Source organism: Tiliqua scincoides, chromosome 7 (assembly GCF_035046505.1).
Source record: "Tiliqua scincoides isolate rTilSci1 chromosome 7, rTilSci1.hap2, whole genome shotgun sequence".
NCBI classification, from domain to species: domain Eukaryota; kingdom Metazoa; phylum Chordata; class Lepidosauria; order Squamata; family Scincidae; genus Tiliqua; species Tiliqua scincoides.
The window spans coordinates 32,151,443-32,171,136 of NC_089827.1; the positions used below are offsets into that span (position 1 = coordinate 32,151,443).

Below are 19,694 nucleotides of genomic sequence, written 5' to 3' on the forward strand. Positions count from 1 at the left end.
GGTGTGCCTTGTCAGTTGTCAAAAAAATGGTGGTGTGCCTTGACAATTTTAGTACCTTGTCAGTATGCCATGAGATGAAAAAGATTGAAAATCACTGGACTATGTGGTTGTTGCACAAGGAATGGAAGGAAAATTGTGGTTATTTGGCTGCATCTACAATGCCAAACCAAGGTTTGATTAGAAGTCATTGTAGCCTGGTTCTCTGTGGGTGGTCACTTGAAACACAACCATGACAAAGCTATCTCAAGTAGGAAGCCTTTTCTGTGCAGTCTCCAGCAAGTTCAGGCAGCTTTTCAACAGGACCTTGCAAGAGGAGCTGCGAGACAATGACATGCTCAGGCTCAAACCAAGGGAAAAGAAAGCAAGAAAGAGGCAGAAGTCTGGTCATCTGGGGGCTGAGCTATAATGTAAGGGGACACTGTACGTGAGTATAACACATTCCTCAAAGATTTTCCCAGCTGCAGCTTCATTCCTCCATTTCACTTCTCCATTCACTTATATGGAGTGAAGTGAAAGAAACTGCAGTTAGAGAGGAAAGGGGGACAATTGTCTCTGTATCTCAGACTGTTGTCCCAAGAGATTGGGCTGGGTGTCTCTATTCCCCAGAAAGAAGTGATTAGCCTGGAGCCCAGGGCTTAGGAGAGGGGGGTAAAGGGGGTCATTTGTACCTGGGCCCAGGGTCAGAAAGGGGGCCCAGGAGCCAAAGGAGGGGGCCCAGAATGTCCCTGGGATCTGACATTTTCCTATCTCACCTGAACTCGCTGCCTACGCATGATGCTGGGGCACAACCATGTGCATGCAGTGTTTGCTGCTGCTGCAAGCCATGCACACCAGACCCAGGAATGCATCCATGACCTTCCTTAACACAGTGTCAAATCTGGGAGAAAACAGGTCTGCCACAGTAGCTCTCTGGCTTGTGGATCCCATAACCATGAAGGAGTGTATAGAAGCTCAGGGACCCAGCTGTGGGGCTATAGCTGCTGCAGAAGTTTATTTTGGTCCATTCTAGTGTGAGCCTAAATACGATGATGCTGTTTTTCTGCAATGGATTTTCTATATTTCAAATATTTTAGAGACTTAGGAGTGTGCTTGGTTTTCAATATTACTTTATCTAGCTGCCAATGCTGCATGGTTAGGTAGACCTGGGCTCTACATTAAGAAGCCTAGTAGACCTGGGCTCCAAAGACTATTGTGGCTGTCAGCACCCTCCCCCTACCCTATTCCCCCCCCCAGTCTGCCTGCTCCCATTGCCCCCTCCCCCTTTGGGAAGAGGCCCAGAAGAAACTTTGTACCCCCTGATAAAATTCCTCTCATAGGCCCTGCTGGAGCCTCTGGAACTCTGCTACTCCAGAAAGTGGAAGTTGCATGTTTTTCCTATGGAATTTGGTTGTCCCTTGACACTGTTGTAACTATGGGCAATGGGAGAACAACAGATACAGAATATCACAACTTCTTTTAATACATTTATTAATATAACTCACTGCAAAAACAAACAAACAAAAATACAACTTATTTGCAGGCTTTGTCCAGTTTCTAGTCTGGTTCAAGGACTCTTCAGGTCCTTGAGAAGAACATAAAGGCCCAACCATTCACACAGGGGCTTTGGCTGCAAAAGTGCTATTAGTACCCAAATGCTCTCACATGGCCTCTCGGATCCTGAGGCCTTCTGGCCTTGCTCTTAAAGAAGCAGTACCCAAAGCAACAAGCTTTAGGTTCTAGAGGAATGATATGCAAGACAGTGGACATGTAAGAAATCAGAATTTCTGCCATATGCACCTTTTCTCAAATGTAGCATAACCTCTCACCTACATGGTAAAGTTAGAGATGAAGGCCGTGGCAGGTATCTGCATCTCAAATACACCTTCCCTGGCCTCTGAGCCACTGTTCACCAAAGTGCAGGACATGGTGGTGAAGGCATAGCGAGAAATTATTGTGGATCTTACAGAGAATTCAGACATCCGGGGCCTGGTCTCCTATTGGAGTAAAGCAGCAATTCAGGAGTGGCAGAAAAACATGTCAATACATTCCCAACAATTCATTACAGCTCATTTCACATTCCTTCCCCAAATACAGTGATGCCTCGCAAGATGAAATTAATTCGTTTCGCGAGTCATTTCGTATTGCAAAAATTTCATCTTGCGAAGCGCGATTTAAAACAAAAAAAAATGCAAATAAATTCGTCTTGCGAAGCATGGCCATAGAGAAATTCATCTTGCGAGTCACCAAAAAAATCACAAAACGCTTTCGTCTTGCAAATTTTTCGTTGCGCGAGGCATTCGTCTTGCGAGGCATCACTGTACACAGCTTTCCTGCTGATTACAAAGCAAATACATACATGAAAAGCCCATTGGCAAAGCAGTATCATGGCCTCCTTTGGTGTCAGAAACATTTGTAAAAGGCAGGGTTCTACTTCGGAGTTGCAAATAATTCACCAAAGGTGAAACTAGGACATGGCACCTTTGTTTAGATTGTTTGGAGAAACTGTCTATGCTCAGTGTTCTGCACAGTTTTGCTGAGAATTTAGCAAGCATACTGTTATGTGTAGTGGTTGTCATCATTGTTCCCCCCCCTCCAGAGTCGTCTGACAGAAATTCAGGGGTAGTTATGCAGGATTTAGACTGTACATGTACAACATTTCAGTCATGAGCCCACTATAGAAGCATGCTTGCAACATTTTGGGCAGAGGCCCACAGAGTTTAGTTGGCCCTGACAGCTGCTATTATTATTATTATTATTATTATTATTATTATTATTATTAACAGTATTTATATACTGCTTTTCAACTAAAAGTTCACAAAGCGGTTTACAGAGAAAAATCAAATAACTAAATGGCTCCCTGTCCCAAAAGGGCTCACAATCTAAAAAGATGCAAATGAATACCAGCAGACGGCCACTAGAACAGACAGTGCTGGGGTGAGGTGGGCCAGTTACTCTCCCCCTGCTAAAAAAAAGGAGCACCCACTTGAAAAAGTGCCTCTTACCCAATTAGCAGGGGTAAGCTATGCCAAACCTTCAGTTTTTTCATCCTAGGCACATTTATTCAGAATGTAACTTACCTACCGTGTTCAGTAGGTTTTACTCTAAATTAAGCATGCACAGAATTGCAGCCATGAAACTCAATCCTACACGTTTGCTCAGAAGTTCCACTGAGTCCAGCAGAGCTTACTCCCAAGTAAACAGACACAGGATAGCAGTCTTATGGCCCAATCCTAAGGGTCACTAGCACCAGCGCAGTGGTTACTGCACTGTCTCTAGCTGTTGCGATGATTCAGGAGTGGGTGGCACTAGTGGAAATGACTACGCCATCCCACTGGTTCTGAATCAACATCAACAGCCACTGGCACTGGTAAGTGCAGAGCTGAGCAACACTGGAGCAAGGGAGAGCAGAAAAGAAGCAAAGAGGGGGTGTAATGGGGCAGGGGAGGGGCAGAACAAGTGGTTATTCAGGCCCAGGAGTAGACGGCCCCTGCCATATCCGACCCTCTTTCCAGGCCTTCCCAGGCCTGGAAGCCCTACACAAGGCTTCTCAGACTGCAGATCAGAGTAGCCACATCAAGCAGGGGCTCTAAACATTACTGTACATGAGTTCAAAGGTTTAATTTCAAGTGCTTCAGTATCTGAAAATGACCCATTGGTATCAATCTCTGTGTGCAAATTGGTGTACTTGTATCATCAAGTGCTCACTTACAGCAGTACCACCATACAATTTCTTTTCAAAGATTTCTTCCATGTGCGTCCTCATTTTATGATGAGGCTTCAAAGTGATAAAGCTGGCACACACATACACACAAAACATAAAACAAAAATAGAGAGCTAGCAGCTTCAGCAGGGACTTCCTGTCTGCAAACCTGTTTTTTTGTCTTGTGAAGCCAGGAAGTTGCCCCAATTGTCTCTGCAGTTTTGAGCTCAGAACATTACCTACCAGTCTCTGCAGATTAAATCTGGCGTGTCTTGGGAGTCGGCGTGCAATCTGGAAAGGATAAATGGGACACTGTGATTCAAAAATTTTGAAAATAGATTTGAAAATGTTAAAAAAGTTTGTTGCACAGGTTGGTGAAAGGAGTTATAAATTTTCCACTTTGAGGAGGCCATTTCCCCACCAACATGTTTGATGAGAAACCTCTGAGCACCTGCCAACATGTCACAGATGAAAATAGGGATACAACAGTATGTTTGTAATGTTCATATCCTACCAAGGATTGTGGCCTATATATACACCACCATCCACATTACACATGCACATTAAGATTTGTGGGTTGCTGCTTTTGTTGATGACTGCAGCTGCAACTGCAGGCAGTCTGTTCTCTGCCCTCTCTGGTGATCCATGGGAACAGTCTTGCATCTTTAATGCAAGCTTTTCTCTGCTCTATAACTGCAATGGTTTTTAGAAATAGGGTGTGCTAGAAAACCATTTGCAGCTGTGCTGTATACACAGTGAATAAACGCCCCCCCCGGCTAACCACCGCAGACACTCGCCCATAAGTCAACCCCACAGATAAGTCGAGGGCAGGTTTTGAGCCAACAATCATGGAATTTTCTATGACCCTCGGATAAGTCGGGGGTTAAACTTAGGGGGGTGTCTGACTATAGTTTTTTCTGATTTGGCAGTTGAGGGAGTCCTCATCCCACAGCTCACGTGAGAGTTCAAACAGTTGCCCTTATGCTGATAGCAGTTGCGTTGGGCCAGTGTGGCCTCCCATTGAGAGGCCTCGAGGGCCGCAAGTGGCCCCAGGGCCGGGGTTTGGGCACCCCTGCTCAAGAAGGCCAGATCCTGAAAAATAACCTACCACTAATTGTTACCTAAGAACTGTACAGTCTCTAATTTATTAAAAACATAGTAAAAGATCATAAGATAGATTTTTATTCTTTTTTAAATTCTGGTCTTCACCACCTTTTTGTAAACACTCTCAGAGCAAGTGCATTACTACATACTAGTAAAACAGTGGTTCCCAACCTGGTATTCCCAGGGACACTCAACAGGACCTTTAGGGATACTTGAAAAAGAATGAAATAATGGCAGAAAAAGGCAGGTCATGCTCCAGAATGCCTTCCAAGGCAGGAATGCCTTGCAAGGACCAGCAAGGCAGGAAGGGAGGGGCTCTGAAAACCATGGGCTGAGAATAAATGGTATCCTTTTCTAATACTTGGTAAGGAGCAATTCCTTCTATAATGGGGAACTTATTTTCTATTTAACTACACACACACAAATTAAGTGGTCAAAGGTGCAGTGTGGAATTTGAATTATATTGCCAAAGTTATAACTGACTCATGTGCTTCTTGAGCAGGGGTGCCCAAACCCTGGCCCTGGGGCCACTTGCGGCCCTCGAGGCCTCTCAATGGGAGCCCACACTGGCCTGACGCAACTGCTCTCAGCATGAGGGCAACTGTTTGACCTCTCACATGAGCTGTAGGATGAGGGCTCCCTCAACTGCTTGTTGTTTCACATCTGTGGTGCAGTAGCGGCAGCAAAGGAAAGGCCAGTCTTGTTTTGTGCAAGGCCTTTTATAGGCCTTGAGCTATTGCAAGACCTTCATTCATTCATATAAGCATCTTTAATATATTCATTTATGTGAACTTATGTAAATTTATTCAAATTTTAAGTGTAAATTAATTCTTTTTTTCCCCAGCCCCCGACACAGTGTCAGAGGGATGATGTGGCCCTCCTGCCAAAAACTTTGGACCCCCCTGTTCTTGAGAAAGCTGAATACACAGAAACAATGCACAAGAATGCAGAGCCCTTGTCTCTGAATCAAGGAAAGAGAAAGCAACCAAGAGAACTATCTAAATGTCAAACCTGTGTCGTTGCTAGGGGGTGTGGGCCACACTGGGTGACATGCACGGGGGGTGGGTGACCTGTATTACTGACCAAAATCACTAAAATTGCTGTTTGTAGGAATAATACCATCCTGTTATATACCATTCGATGTGTAATTTACAGCAGACGTGCAATGAAAAATACCGGAATGAAATTATGACCAAAAAACCAGAAAACAAAAATACAATTGTCTTATGTAACAAAAAAGTACATTTCCTTAATTCAAAACTACCAAAGAGACTGATTGTTTATACCATTCCATGCATAATTTACAGCAGAATGCAATGAAAAAATGAACCACGTTGAAATATCTGTGTTCTATCAAAAAGTATAGCCAAAAAACCAGTGGGGCAGGGCAATGGTACATTGCCATGTTCACCACCTGGGTCATTGCCCTGCCCACTGCATGGGAGGAGGTCCGTCATGGGGGTGACGCGCTGGCCTCCCACACTGGGTGACACAAACCCTAGTGACACCACTGTGTCAAGCCTTTTGTCTTCATTATCTGTTTCACATCTTTTGCTGCCACTTTTTTCTGAGCCCTGCTCCTGTGCTTCAACACATAGACCAACGCACAGAAATTTGATAAGGAAATTTTTCCTGGCGCAGGCCAGCAGCCAGAAATGCTCATGCCTACTACTGTGCAGTTTCACCCTATTGTTCAGTTCTTAAAGGCTCCAAAGCTTTTTCCATTAGGAAGAAACAACAACACATCCACCCAAACTAAAGATTATGATTTTGATGAACAGCAGCCACATTGTTTGCAGATTCTGGCTTTATGTAGGGTCATTTGTAAGTCCATGTACAAGTATAACAGAATGCCTAACAATGCAATCCTAGGCATGCTTACTTAGAAGTAAGTCTACGGTTTAGTGGCACTTATTCTTAGGTAGGTGTAGGACAATTGCAGCCTAACTCTTTTCAGCCCTTCCACCAACTGGGTCGATGGTCAGCAGCATTCATTCTGTGAAATTGGTTTGAAGAGACAGAACATCCAGTCATCATTTTAATGCAGTTTAAGGCTGGAGCACAATGAGAAGCTTCTACTGTGTTCCCACACACATTTCCATTTATTAACCTAGGAACATATGAAGTAATAATAACAAAATGCCACAATCATGTACAGTAGTGATTCCCAAACTTTTGTCACTTGTGTACCCCTTGACGGCCCATTTCCATAAATTGTACCCCTCATATTAGCAAAATGTTTGAAATTAATATTAATAATACAAGCACTCATCTCCTATATATGAAAACCCATACTGCCTGTATTCATCACAGCATTTTTTCTTTTCATCTGTGTGAAGAAGTGAAATTTGCCTTTTCATGGTTTTGCACCAACTGTTTTGCATAAGACATGACCTGAGAAATTCTTGGTGATTCATCACTTTCTACATTATGTTTCAGCTTTTTTACTTTACTGGTTTTCAGTCACTGATTCATACATGAATTGATGACCAAAAACTAGCTATTGGTGGGGCTTTTGCAGCCAACCAGCTAACTTCCTTCCTGCCTTACTGGCCCTGCAAGGCATTCTGGGGCACTACTTGCCTTTTTCTACCATTATTCAATTCTTTTTCCAAGTACCCCTAAAGGTCCTGTCAGTACCCCTGGCGTACCCCAGGTTGGGAACCACTGATGTACAGAGTGGATTTTTGTCTCCTATCCTTTAATGAATAGTTACACATATTATTATTGTTGTTGTTGCTGCTGTTGTTGTTATTAACAGTATTTATATACCGCTTTTCAACTTTTCAACACATCTGGAATTAGGGCACAGACTTGAGCGATCAGAGAGGGAGTGTTTGAACTCCCTCAAGTGCCTGAACCTCTTGTTTTAAAAAAATTAAATACTATTCACTAGCCATGTGTAAAGGCAGCACCAGATGTGACATGTACGGGCAGGCTCAATCCTAACACATGCCAGTACAACAGTCCATAACATAAGAAAGACTTTTGTGCATGAAAAATATTTCCACAGTATCTCCTGATTAAAAAAGAAGGCTTCTTTCTCTCTCCCCCCTACAAAAAAAGAAGTTTCTGGAATTTGCTGTAGTAAGGCAATGCAAGGCTATCTTTCACTCCTCATCTTCCTTGCTTGTTACTTTATAAACTCAAATAGCCAAATGTGTGCACCAGAGAAGTGATTTTATGACTGTTTACATGAACGGCTGGCATGCCAACATGTTGGAGCAAAGTTAAGCATTCCCCAGTGTCAAAACATATGTGGCCTCTTCTTATATATTTACATTGATTGCTTTATTGAAAAACCAGAATAGAGTGAGAAAAGATTACTCTTGGAATTCACTGTGCATGATTTCAGTGAAAAGTGAATGTGTGTGTCCTTTTTAAATGGAGATGAAAATTGGAGTGGTTTGTCACTTTTGCACTCAGTTGGTTTGTCACATTGAAGTGGGTTTGTCACTTTTGCACTCAGCAAATGCTAACAAGTTAGATTTAGGGGACAGGTGATCCAGGCAACCGCCTGGGGTGCTGGACAGGGGGGGGTGGTATAAGTTGTTTTACTTATTCTTAACATTAAAAGGCATTTATAAGATTAGAGAGAAGACTTTTTTTCTTTGTTCCTTGCATGAACAAATGCAGATTATAGAGCTATTGGGTCCAAATGCATCATTTTATACAATTGAGGTAAGCTCTGCATGTATTATAATCATAAAAAGAGGCTACAGATGCAATAAAACATCAGACGTTCAAAATCTGAACAAATGGAGGAGGTGCTGAAGGCGCTTCTTGCCTAGGAGGAGGTGCTTGAACGTGCTTCTTTAAGTCTAAAGTCCAGCCCTGAGCTTTTGGAACCAAGGAGTGTCCTTTCCCTGAACAGCTGGATAATTGGGAGAGATGTCACTTGGTGGGAGGTGAAAAAAGATTCCCAAACTTGTGTTTACCTGTAATGCTAATGGGTGAGTGATGGTTGCTAATGGGAGGGTGAGAGGACATTTGTAGGGGACAATGGATGGTGCTTCATCATTCCCCTTCCCTTCCAATTCCCCCCTGCACTTCCCACCCTCGCCATTTTAAGGCTACTGTACTTTTCACCAGCTGGTCTCTAAGACTGGAAGTAAGCCCAGACAGGGAGAGAAGGCCGGGGGTGGGGGGGGGGAGCATTTGCAGGCTGTGTCAGCACCAGATTGCTGGGAACCCTGGTGCAAAGCCCTACACTGGGGCCCCCATGGCACTCCCAGCCCATCCCCAAAGACACTTTGGCACCACCTGTGGTGCAAAGGGTGCATGTGGGCCCTCTGATGGACATGGGTTTTCAACCGTGACCCAACCTAGCTTATCCCTGATGCTGGAAAGGACTGAAACATGAAAATCTGGGAATGGTTAAGCAGTCCCTCCTCTGGCCTGCCCATCCTTCCCCAAAATGCTCTTGTCCCATAGGACAGAAATGAACAAGTGCCATGTCCCCTTCATTCACTAAGCTCGTCTCTGTGCTGGAATATATTTTTCCTGTTACTCTCCACTTTTCCCTCCTGTTCTCCTCTCCTTGCATGTTGCCATAAGCCTGTGGCCAGGAACTCGTGTTTTCTATTTTTGTACAGCACCTACCCTCATCCCTTCTCTCCCTCTGCAATCCCCCATTACCCTCATCCCTTCTCTCCCTCTGCAATCCTCCATTACTCTCATCCCTTCTCTCCCTCTGCAATTCCCATTACCCTCATCCCTTCTCTCACACGCAGTTATCAGGGTGCTGCCTGCGACAATGACCACTCCCTGGTGTGCAGCAGAGTGAAACTGCAAACAAAACGACTGTATCACACGAAAAAGGAAGGAAGACCTCACATTGATACCAGCAAGATCCTGGATCAGAGAAAAGTGGAGGAATTTGCACGAGCGCTTGAAGAATCTCTTCCAGGCCCGGCTGACGCAAACACATCCAACAGATGGGAACATTTCAAGAATGCTGTTTACAACACCGCCTTGTCCATATTCGGCAAGAAGACCAACAAGGCGGGAGACTGGTTTGAAGCCCACTCTGAGGAGTTGACACCAGTCATTGAGGAAAAGAGCAGAACTCAAGCAGCATACAAGGCCTGTCCCAGTGAGTGCAACCTGCAGATCCTCCGAGCTGCTCGCAGCAAAGTCCAGCAGACTGCCAGGAGATGTGCTAACGACTACTGGCTCCAGCTCTGTTCCCAGATACAAATAGCAGCTGACACGGGCAACATCAAGGGGATGTATGATGGTATCAAGCAGGCCCTAGGTCCAACACAGAAGAAAATTGCCCCTCTGAAGTCTGCCGCAGGCAAGGTCATCCAGGATCAGGTGCAGCAGATGGAACACTGGGTGCAGCACTACTCTGAGCTATATTCCAGAGAAAATGTAGTCACCAAAGAAGCACTGAACAACACTGAGTGCCTGTCTGTGCTGGAGGAGCTTGACAGTGAACCAACCCTAGAAGAACTTCACGTGGCCCTGGATTCCCTTGCCTTTGGCAAGGTACGTGGAAAAGACAGCATCCCTGCTGAAGTCCTAAAGTGCTGCAAAGAGATCATCGTCACTGAGCTGCATGAAATCCTCTGTCTCTGCTGGAGAGAAGGTGGAGTACCTCAAGACATGAGGGATGCAAACATCATCATGCTGTACAAGAACAAAGGCAAACAGGGGTGACTGCAACAACTACCATGGCATCTCTCTCCTTAGCGTTGTAGGAAAGCTGTTTGCCCAAGTTGCACTAAAGAGGCTCCATGTACTTGCAGAGAGCGTCTATCCAGAATCTTAGTGCGGATTCCAAGCCAACAGGTCCACCACTGATATGGTTTTCTCCCGTAGACAACTGCAGGAGAAATGCAGGGAACAATGACGGTGACTCTTTATAGCCTTCATAGATCTCATGAAGGCTTTCGACCTGTTTAGTAGGGATGGCCTCTTCAAGATTCTCCCCAAGATCGGATGTCCACCCAGGCTCCTCAGCATCATCAGGTCTTTCCACAAGGACATGAAGGGCACTATTGTCTTTGATGGCTCCACATCTGACATCCGAAGCAGAGTAAAGCAGGGCTGTGTTCTTGCGCCAACCTTGTTTGGGCTTTTCTTTGCTGTCCTGCTGAAGCATGCCTTTGGAACTGCAACAGAAGGCATCTATCTCTGGACCAGATCAGACAGAAAGCTGTTCAACCTCTCCAGACTGAGAGCAAAGTCCAAAGTCCAGCTGAAATGTCTGCGTGACTTCCTCTTTGTCGATGATGCAGCTGTCACTACCCACTCTGCCAAAGATCTCCAGCAGCTCATGAATCGTTTTAGCAAGGCCTGCCAAGATTTTGGACTGATGATCAGCCTGAAGAAAACACAGGTCATGGTTCAGGATGTGGACTCACCTCCCTGCTTTACAATCTCTGCGCATGAACTGGAGGTTGTCCATGACTTTGTGTACCTTGGCTCAACAATCTCTGACACTCTTTCTCTCGATACCGAGCTAAACAAATGCATCAGTAAAGCAGCTACCACGTTTTCCAGACTCACAAAGAGAGTCTGATCCAACAAGAAGCTGACGGAACATACCAAGATCCAGGTCTACAGAGTTTGTGTCCTGAGTACACTTCTGCACTGCAGCGAGTCATGGACTCTTCGCTCACAGCAGGAGAGGAAACTGAACGCTTTCCACATGTGCTGCCTCCGACGCATCCTTGGCATCACGTGGCAGGACAAAGTTCCAAACAACACAGTCCTGGAATGAGCTGTATGCATGTATGCACTGCTGAAACAGAGACGCCTGCGTTGGCTCGGTCATGTCGTGAGAATAGATGATGGCCAAAGGATCTCCTCTATGGAGAACTCGTGCAGGGAAAGCGCCCTACATACATCACAGATCACAGCTGCAATACAAGGACATCTGCAAGAGGGATCTGAAGGCCTTAGGAGTGGACCTCAACAGGTGGGAAACCCTGGCCTCTGAGCGGCCCGCTTGGAGGCAGGCTGTGCAGCATGACCTCTTCCAGTTTGAAGAGGCACTTGGCCAACAGACTGAGGCAAAGAGGCAAAGAAGGAAGGCCCATAGCCAGGGAGACAGACCAGGGACAGACTGCACTTGCTCCCAGTGTGGAAGGGATTGTCACTCCCGAATTGGCCTTTTCAGCCACACTAGACGCTGTTCCAGAACCACCATTCAGAGCGCGATACCATAGTCTTTTGAGACTGAAGGTTGCCAACTATAAACAGCACCTAGCATGTCAGGTGCTTTAATACATTTCAAATGATAATGCAGCTGCTGTTAAAAGCATTGCGCCTCTGTTCACAGAAAGACTGAGGCTGCCATAGCAGGTTTGGATGCCAAAAAGGGAGAAATGGAACTGCTAATCGCTTGCAAACTTACAACTTTGGAACCAGCACCTGCTCCTTTAAAAGCAGGTTGCTCTTAAACTGCTGCTGATTCCTGCAGGTGAAAGCTACAAGAGCAGATCAGGTTGTTGTTGTTGTCCTCTCCCTATTCCCCCCCCCCCCCACAAGCTGGCAGCCCTAAAGGCTATTAATGGCTGTGGTTGGACTGAGAGAGTGTAGAGTTGTCAGACTTTCTTTCTGGTAGGGCCCTTGTATCCAGGAAAGTTTTCAGGAGGGCCCTTGTCAGGGTCAAAGGCAAACTGTTGAGTAAGCATGAAGGCACGGAGGCTGCATGACCCAAGAGAGAAGACCAGGTCCCTTGTATGGCATAATTTAAGCCACACATTGAGGGCAGTTCAGAGAAACTGATCTGTGCCATGCAGTAGTGACCAGATCCTTTATATGTCAATGACAGAGTTTAACCTGCTCAGTCATTATTACCTCCCAACACCATGTGAAAGCTGCTTTCAAATGAAAGGCACTCTGTACAGTCTTACATGTGCTGCTCTTGCTCCCCAGCACAGTCAGTGTGTGTGTGTGTGTGTGTGTGTGTGTGTGTGAGAGAGAGAGAGAGAGAGAGAGAGAGAGAGAGAGAGAGACCTTGGATGAAGGTAAAAAATTAAATATGGGCTATTTGAGAGAGCAATGTGTAGCAGCAGCAGCAAGTTCATTAGTAACATATTCCATGCTCTGGAGTTTCATTCATTCACTTTCCAGTTTCTTGTGCACTGCTGGCACTCGGGATTTTCAATCAATTCAGGTACTGTGTTGGTGGAATTCAGGTTCACAAAGTAAAACTGCAGTGCATGACTGCCAGCTTTCCTATTACTGGCTCAGATCCTGTGCTATTAGCTCTTGCAACTTTAAGGTGGTCTAGAGCAAATCAAAGAGGTGCAGTGACCTTAGATGCAAAGTGATTCAGTTTTGACTCCTGAACAAATTGGCAGAATCTTTTGTGAGAAAGTCCAATATCTGGGTTGGTTATCATATTAGTTTTAGTAAAGCTGGAACTGTATCATTAAATAGCAACAGCATTTCCACTTAGTGCCCTTATGTTGGCAAGAGGGAATGCTGTTGAAGTGGTCCAGTATTAGGCAAATGATATCAAGTTTTAACCTTTTTATGTATACCAGGGGTGCCCAAACCCCAGCCCTGGGGCCGCTTGCGGCCCTCGGGGACTCCTAATCCGGCCCTCAGGGAATCCCCAGTCTCTATTGAGCCTCTGGCCCTCCAGAGACTTGCTAGAGCCCGCGCTGGCCTGATGCAACTGCTCTCAGTGACAGCCAATGTTTGACCTCTTGCGTGAGCTGTGGGATGAGGGCTCCCTCCACTGCTTGCTGTGATGCAGCAGTGGCAGCAAAGGAAAGACTGGTCTTACTTTGTGCAAGGTCTTTATAGGCCCTGAGCTACTACAAGACATTCATTCAGTCATATAAGTCCCATCTCTAATCTATTCATTTATGTAAACTTATTCAAATTTGAAATGTAAATTAATTTTTTTCCCCAGGCCCCTGGCACAGTGTCAGAGAGATGATGAGGCCCTCCTGCCAAAAAGTTTGGACACCCCTGATGTATACTGTTGTTTTATATGTACAAAGTAACATTTCTGTAGGTGCTTCTGACACAAATAAAGAAAGACTAAGGGCACAATCCTAACCAGGTCTACTCTGAAGTAAGTCCTATTTTGTTCAGTGGGGCTTACTCTCAGGAAAGTTAGGATTGCAGCCTTAGTGTCCAAGTTTCAAATGTGTATCCTGTCCATGCACACCTAGAGTGCATGCAAATGTACATCTAAGCAGGAGTCACTCAAATCTGGGAAGTGCACTCAGCACATTGTTTACTTCACTTGGTTATAATTCTTTCATTTTTCTTACATTCCTTCCAAATGTAAACTTCCTTCCAAAGCTCTGCCTTCTTCTTGTGTCTTAGAATAGAGATTACATCTGTAATTTCACACCTCCATCAGTTTCCTTTGGCAGCATCTTAACTGTAATCCTTGGAGTTCATTGCCTCCAGGTACTCATATGATTCCGTCCCTTCCACTTTCTGCAAAACGCACCTGTTCTCCTAGGATTTCTCCCATTTGCTGAGATTTTAACTGAATGCCTGTCAGAGGCGTAGCTAGGTCATTTGACACCCAGGGTGCATAAATTGTTGTCACCCCATATGACTTAATTAATCAATTAATTATTGATTAATTATTAATTATATTGTTTAATTAATTCACTTTTTATACCACCCTCCCTCTAAGCAGCTCAGGGTGGTGTACATGGTTCCTCCCCTTATTTTGTCCTCACAACAACCCTGTGAGGTAGATGAGACAGAGATAATATTAGTCATGACATGGAATGAATAATAATAATGGCCAGAAAAATAAATGCAGTGAATATTTCCCCACAAGCAATGGATGAAATTCTGCATCAAATGGTATATAACATGATGGTTTTATTCCTAAAAGCCACGATTTCCAGAATTTTGGTCACTAGGGTGTCACCCCTCCCCCGGATGTCTCATTGGCCTGTTTTGAGTTAAGGCAGTGGTTCTCAAACTTTTAACACTGGGACCCACTTTTTAGAATGACAATCTGTCCAGGAACCACCAGAAGTGATGTCATGGCTGGAAGTGACATCATCAAGCAAAATAAAATAATTATAAATAATTAAAGAAAAACAGATAAATAAGGGGAAGCCAGCCCTGTTTCACCAAGTGAATTTTCTCTGTAGCCTGCCTGCAATAACACCCCCCACACACACACACAGATAAAGCAGTGAAATTTTCAGCCCTCCCCAATGCCCACCTTACCAGCTCAAGCCTCTGGTTTAGTCTTTGGGGGGGGCCTGCCTTCTGGAGCATTTGTTGAGTTCCACTTTCATTAGTGTTCCAGAACCACCTTTCAGAGCGCAATACCATAGTCTTTTGAGACTGAAGGTTGCCAACACACACACACTTTCATTAGATGGGGACCATGCAGCTAGCCTTGCATTCCTCTTTGCCTGACTTGACCAGGAGCCAAGGCACGTTGGCTTACTCGTGAGTAAACGTGAGTATGTGGCTTACTTTCACTTTCCATTGGGCTCAATACATTCATCTGCTTGGAGGGAGGGACTTCCTTCTTGGGTGTTTTTGGGGGCTGCTTTCATTGAATATGAACCATTCTGGTGTCATTGGATTCCTCTCAGCCTGCCCTTTCTGAGGAACTATGGCAAGTTTGCCTACTCGCGAGTAAACGCGCAATATGGCTCAGTTTCATTTTCCATAGGTTTCAATGCATTTTTTGGTTTCCAGTTTGTTGGCCATAACTTTTGAAGGAAAGGCGATATTTCAATCTGGTTTTTTGCATTGCATTCCACTGGACATTCCACATCCAACGGTATATAGCATGATGGGGTTATTCCTAACCTTTGTGATGTTAGTGATGTTGGGGCATTTGTGGTGTTAAACCCCTCCAAGGGTGGTACCTGGGGCAGACCTCCCCCCACTCCCGCTAGCTACGCCACTGGCTGGATACAGGGCAGGTCTGCCAGCCTTCCCATTCCAGCACAAGTTAGGATTGCACTGCCCATCTGTAACTTAAGCAGGTGAAGCTTCTATTACAACATTTGATATGAGCTAAAATCAACAGGGCACAGGGACCTCCATGTTAGCTGGTGTGCATTTTGCGTACTGCTTTTCCATCACTGCAAGAGCAAATTCCACTGCAGGACTATACAAGTGGCTAGCACTGCAGTTTCATAAACCTTTCTCTGTGGAATGATGATGCTAACCAGTGCTGTAATTTCCCCTGGCAACAAGTGTGGGCATTTGTTTATTTCTGCCTCCAGGGGGAATTGTGAATCACCGGAATATTCACACAGTCAATTCATTCCTTAACAATTTCACCCACCCAGTCCAGCTGTTCTTAGCACAGTGCCTAAGAGCACAATCCAGTGCATGTCTACTCAGAAGAAAGTCCCATTAAGCTGAAGGGGGATTCGGGCCTGATCCTGAATGTTTCTTGCCGGCTTAGCACCGGTGCACAGTGTCACAAATGTCTGCAACACACTACCATGGGTGCTCGTTCAGCGTGAGCTCACACATAGCCAGCGCCGGGCGGAAGATGTGCGACCACTGCCTGGTGGTCCAGGTGAGCTTCAGGTGAGCGCTGGGTGGTGGAGAGGTAAGTAGGGGCATGGTGGGAGGTGTTCTGGGGTGGGGGAGGGTGGGGAGAAGGCATGGTGGGGGAGGGAGCTGGGCAGGAGGAGGGTGGGACCAGTGGAGCTCAGCTGGCCTCTTGGCCTAACATGGGACTACTTTCCTCTGTGCTGGCTAAATAGCTGGTGCAGACTTGCTGAGTAACCCCAAATGTCCCCTTCCCCTAAGGTGGTGTCTGGAGCCACCTGCGGTTGCCCGAAATCCATAGGATGCAGTGGCAGCCATTTTGGTCCCACTGTAGCCTTGGGCACCAGGCAGCTCAGGATTGGGCTGCCCCTCCCAGATAAGTGTGAGCAGGATTTGTAGCCTAACCCTAATTTCTTAGGACCCAGCTTAAAATACAGGCCCCCTTTCCCCTTTCTCCTGAAAGGCCTTGTTCATTCTGAACAACTGGAGCAGGGGAATCAAACACAAGGCACACGGGCCAGATAAAGCCCATGCAAGCTCTTTATCTTGCCCACCTGATAAAGTGGGCTCTCCCATATCTTGAAAACATGATCAAAATTTGCAAGCTTTGGGTTCCTTCCAGGAGAATGTTGGGATAAAAATATTGTAAATAAATAAATTTCTCCACAGCTAATCAGTTCCTATGTGACAACAAAGTCCTTATTTCTGACCCTCATCTGCTTAATGCCCATATTTTCTGCTTAAAGATCTCACTTCTAGCCCTCAACAAGCACCATGAATGCTATTTCAGCCCACTGTGTGAAATGAGTGACACCCATAAATCAGAGGATTCATTTGAGTCTTATAGGTCACAATCCTAACTTGCGTTGGAAACAGGCAGGCCAGTGGGCCTGCGCTATATCCAGCGCAAGTTTGGGGCTGTCTGAGGCTTGGCCCGAGGCAAGGGGAAACTTTTTCATTTATCTTGGGGAGAGCCACAGCAGCCCCAATGGGTCTGCTTGCAAGTCCAAGCAGCCCGGGACTGCCCTGGACCGCCCGTGGACAGGCTGGGATCTGGCATAACTGCCGGATCCTGGCCCCACCTCCCACTCTCTGCCTGCCCACCCACAGTCCCACCCGCTGCCTGCCCTCCCCCACCCCAAAATGCCTCCCTCCCACCTCCTCCCTGCCCTACCCATGCTCCATGCCAGATGACCACGGTCAACGCAACTCACCCTACCCTGGGGCCCAAGTTATAATCCCACTTATGTTGGCGCAAAAGTGCTTTATGTCACTTTCGCAATGAAGATGGGCCAGTGCAAGGGACTTGTGTCAGCTCATCGACCCCTCTGGATTGAGCCCTTAGTTTCTTTTCATTTCCTTTGTTTTAAGCTTATATTTCTGGCTCCTGATCTATATTATGACCAGACATGTCAGTACAGCATTTATGTTTATTCATTACTGTATATATAAGTGCATTAACAAAATACTGACAGAAACTAAAGAAGTCTGGAATATGTAGTTCTTAATAGAGCATGTCACATAGGAAGGTACATACTTTTCCATTTCAAACTACATATCTGAGGTTCTGTGCACAAGTGCTTACATTCTCACTCTCTCTCTCTTTCACACATGTGCACACATAATTTCAGCAGGTTCTGCAACATGACAAAAGTGTACCTATCAAATTTCCTCTTAATTTGTGACTTCTTATGACATCCATCATTAAACTTGTGTGGTCCCTTTCCCCCCTTAGAAGCTGTTCACAGGCTGTAGTTGAGTACTTTGTTCTAAGTCAAGGGTCTCCAAACCACGGCCTGGGGGCCAGATGCAGCCCGCGGCGAGCCTCTTTCCGGCCCGCGGCAGCCTCTTGTCCCCTGAAAGCCTCTGGTTCTCTCAACTGAATATGACCAGAACTGTGCTCTGATTGTGTCTGTAGGGTGTTCTAAGGGCCAGAGAGGTTGAATGAATGAGCCCATTCATTCATTTATTCACTCATCTAAGTTCCAGCTCTAATTTATTTATTTAAATTTTATATTTAAAAAAATTTTCAGCCCTCAACACATCACCAGATATTTGATGCGGCCCTCTGGCCAAAAAGTTTGGAGACCCCTGTTCTAAGTGATCCTTGATTGGCTAGAATCACCCATATGACTATTCCAGAAATTCCTGTACTAACCCTAAATTGGCTTTATTTGCCCCCTGTGACTTTAGTAAGAGCCAAACTGGATTGGGTGGGATCACTCTAGGAAGAAGAGTAAAGTCCTAACTATGAGATAAAGGAGTGTGAAAAGAAAATGGCAAGCAAATGCTACTGAAAAAAGGGAACATTCTCCTTTTTTAAAATTTCCAAATTAATAACATACAGACAATATATATACAGTACAGTATATATTCATAAACTATCTAAAGGTAAAGTATAGCAAGTATGAAGCAGTATATCCTATTTACTTATAACCCAATCCTGAGCTCAGTGCTCCGGCTTTCCGCTGAAGCTCACTGTCGCAAACATCATCCGCGGACGCCCATCATCTGCTGCTCGGATGGCCCATCATCAGATGCCCATCATCCACTGCTCAGCAGTCTCATGGACCACTGAGCCACGGCACAGTAAGCAGGGGCAGGGAGGAGGTGTTCTAGGGAGGTGGGAGGCATGGGGAGGGCGGAGAGAAGACGGACGGGAGACGTGAGCAGGAGGTGGGGGGCGGAGAGAGGGTGGGCAGGAGGTGTGCCGGGGGAAGGCAGCAGGGAGGCAGGAGGTGGGTCCCGTGGAGCTCTGCTCCACCGGATTCTGTCCTTTTGTGCAGGGCTCAGTGCTCTACACGAATGGCTTTACTTTACCGCTGACCTTTTCGGCAGTGGTAAAGTGAGTAGCCCCACTGCAGGGCTGCTTCCCTTACCTGGGGGAAGGGGACAAAAGTATCCTTCTCCCAAGGCGCCAGCTGTGGCAGGCTGAGGCGCGCAAGATGCCAAGGCAGCCGTTTGAGGCGCCACTGCAGCGGAGCACCCTGGGCAGCTCAGGATTGGGCTGTTACATCCCTACTCTATCCTGTACTTCAGAATAATTCTGTACTGTACAGAATAATTCCAATCGCCTTCATAACTTTTTATACTTGTCATTATCACTAATCTTTTCTCTATAATTAAGTTTGTTTCCACTATTTTATTCCTCAATTCTGCAAATCATTTTCTTATTTTTTCCTTTGTCTTCTAAAAGTCAATGAGTGGTTTCCAATTTTCTACAAAAGAAATTACTGATTTTTCTTTAAGTAAGGTTGTCAGTTTGTCCATTTCTGCTAAGTCCAAAATTTTTATCCACCATTCTTTCACCAAAAGTACTTCCATTGCTGTGCAACAAGTATTCTCGCTGCACTAGTCATACATAAAAATAAAGTTTCAGCTCTTTTCTCCACACATTCATCTGTCAGTCCCAATAAAAAGGCTTCTGGTTTCCTCTATTTAC

At 45.5% G+C, this 19,694-nt stretch overlaps 1 protein-coding gene across 2 annotated transcripts in view; it reads right to left on the reverse strand.

The window, feature by feature from the left end:
- ITIH5 (inter-alpha-trypsin inhibitor heavy chain 5) overlaps positions 1 to 19,694 on the reverse strand; it is a 73,106-nt gene that overhangs the window by 48,861 nt on the left and 4,551 nt on the right. For both annotated transcript variants that reach the window (XM_066633224.1, XM_066633223.1), the window contains exons 2-3: positions 3,923 to 3,970; positions 1,810 to 1,973 (exon numbers count right to left, since the gene is read on the reverse strand). In XM_066633224.1, coding sequence (XP_066489321.1) covers positions 1,810 to 1,973; positions 3,923 to 3,970 — 212 coding nt within the window. The remainder of the gene's footprint in view (positions 1 to 1,809; positions 1,974 to 3,922; positions 3,971 to 19,694) is intronic.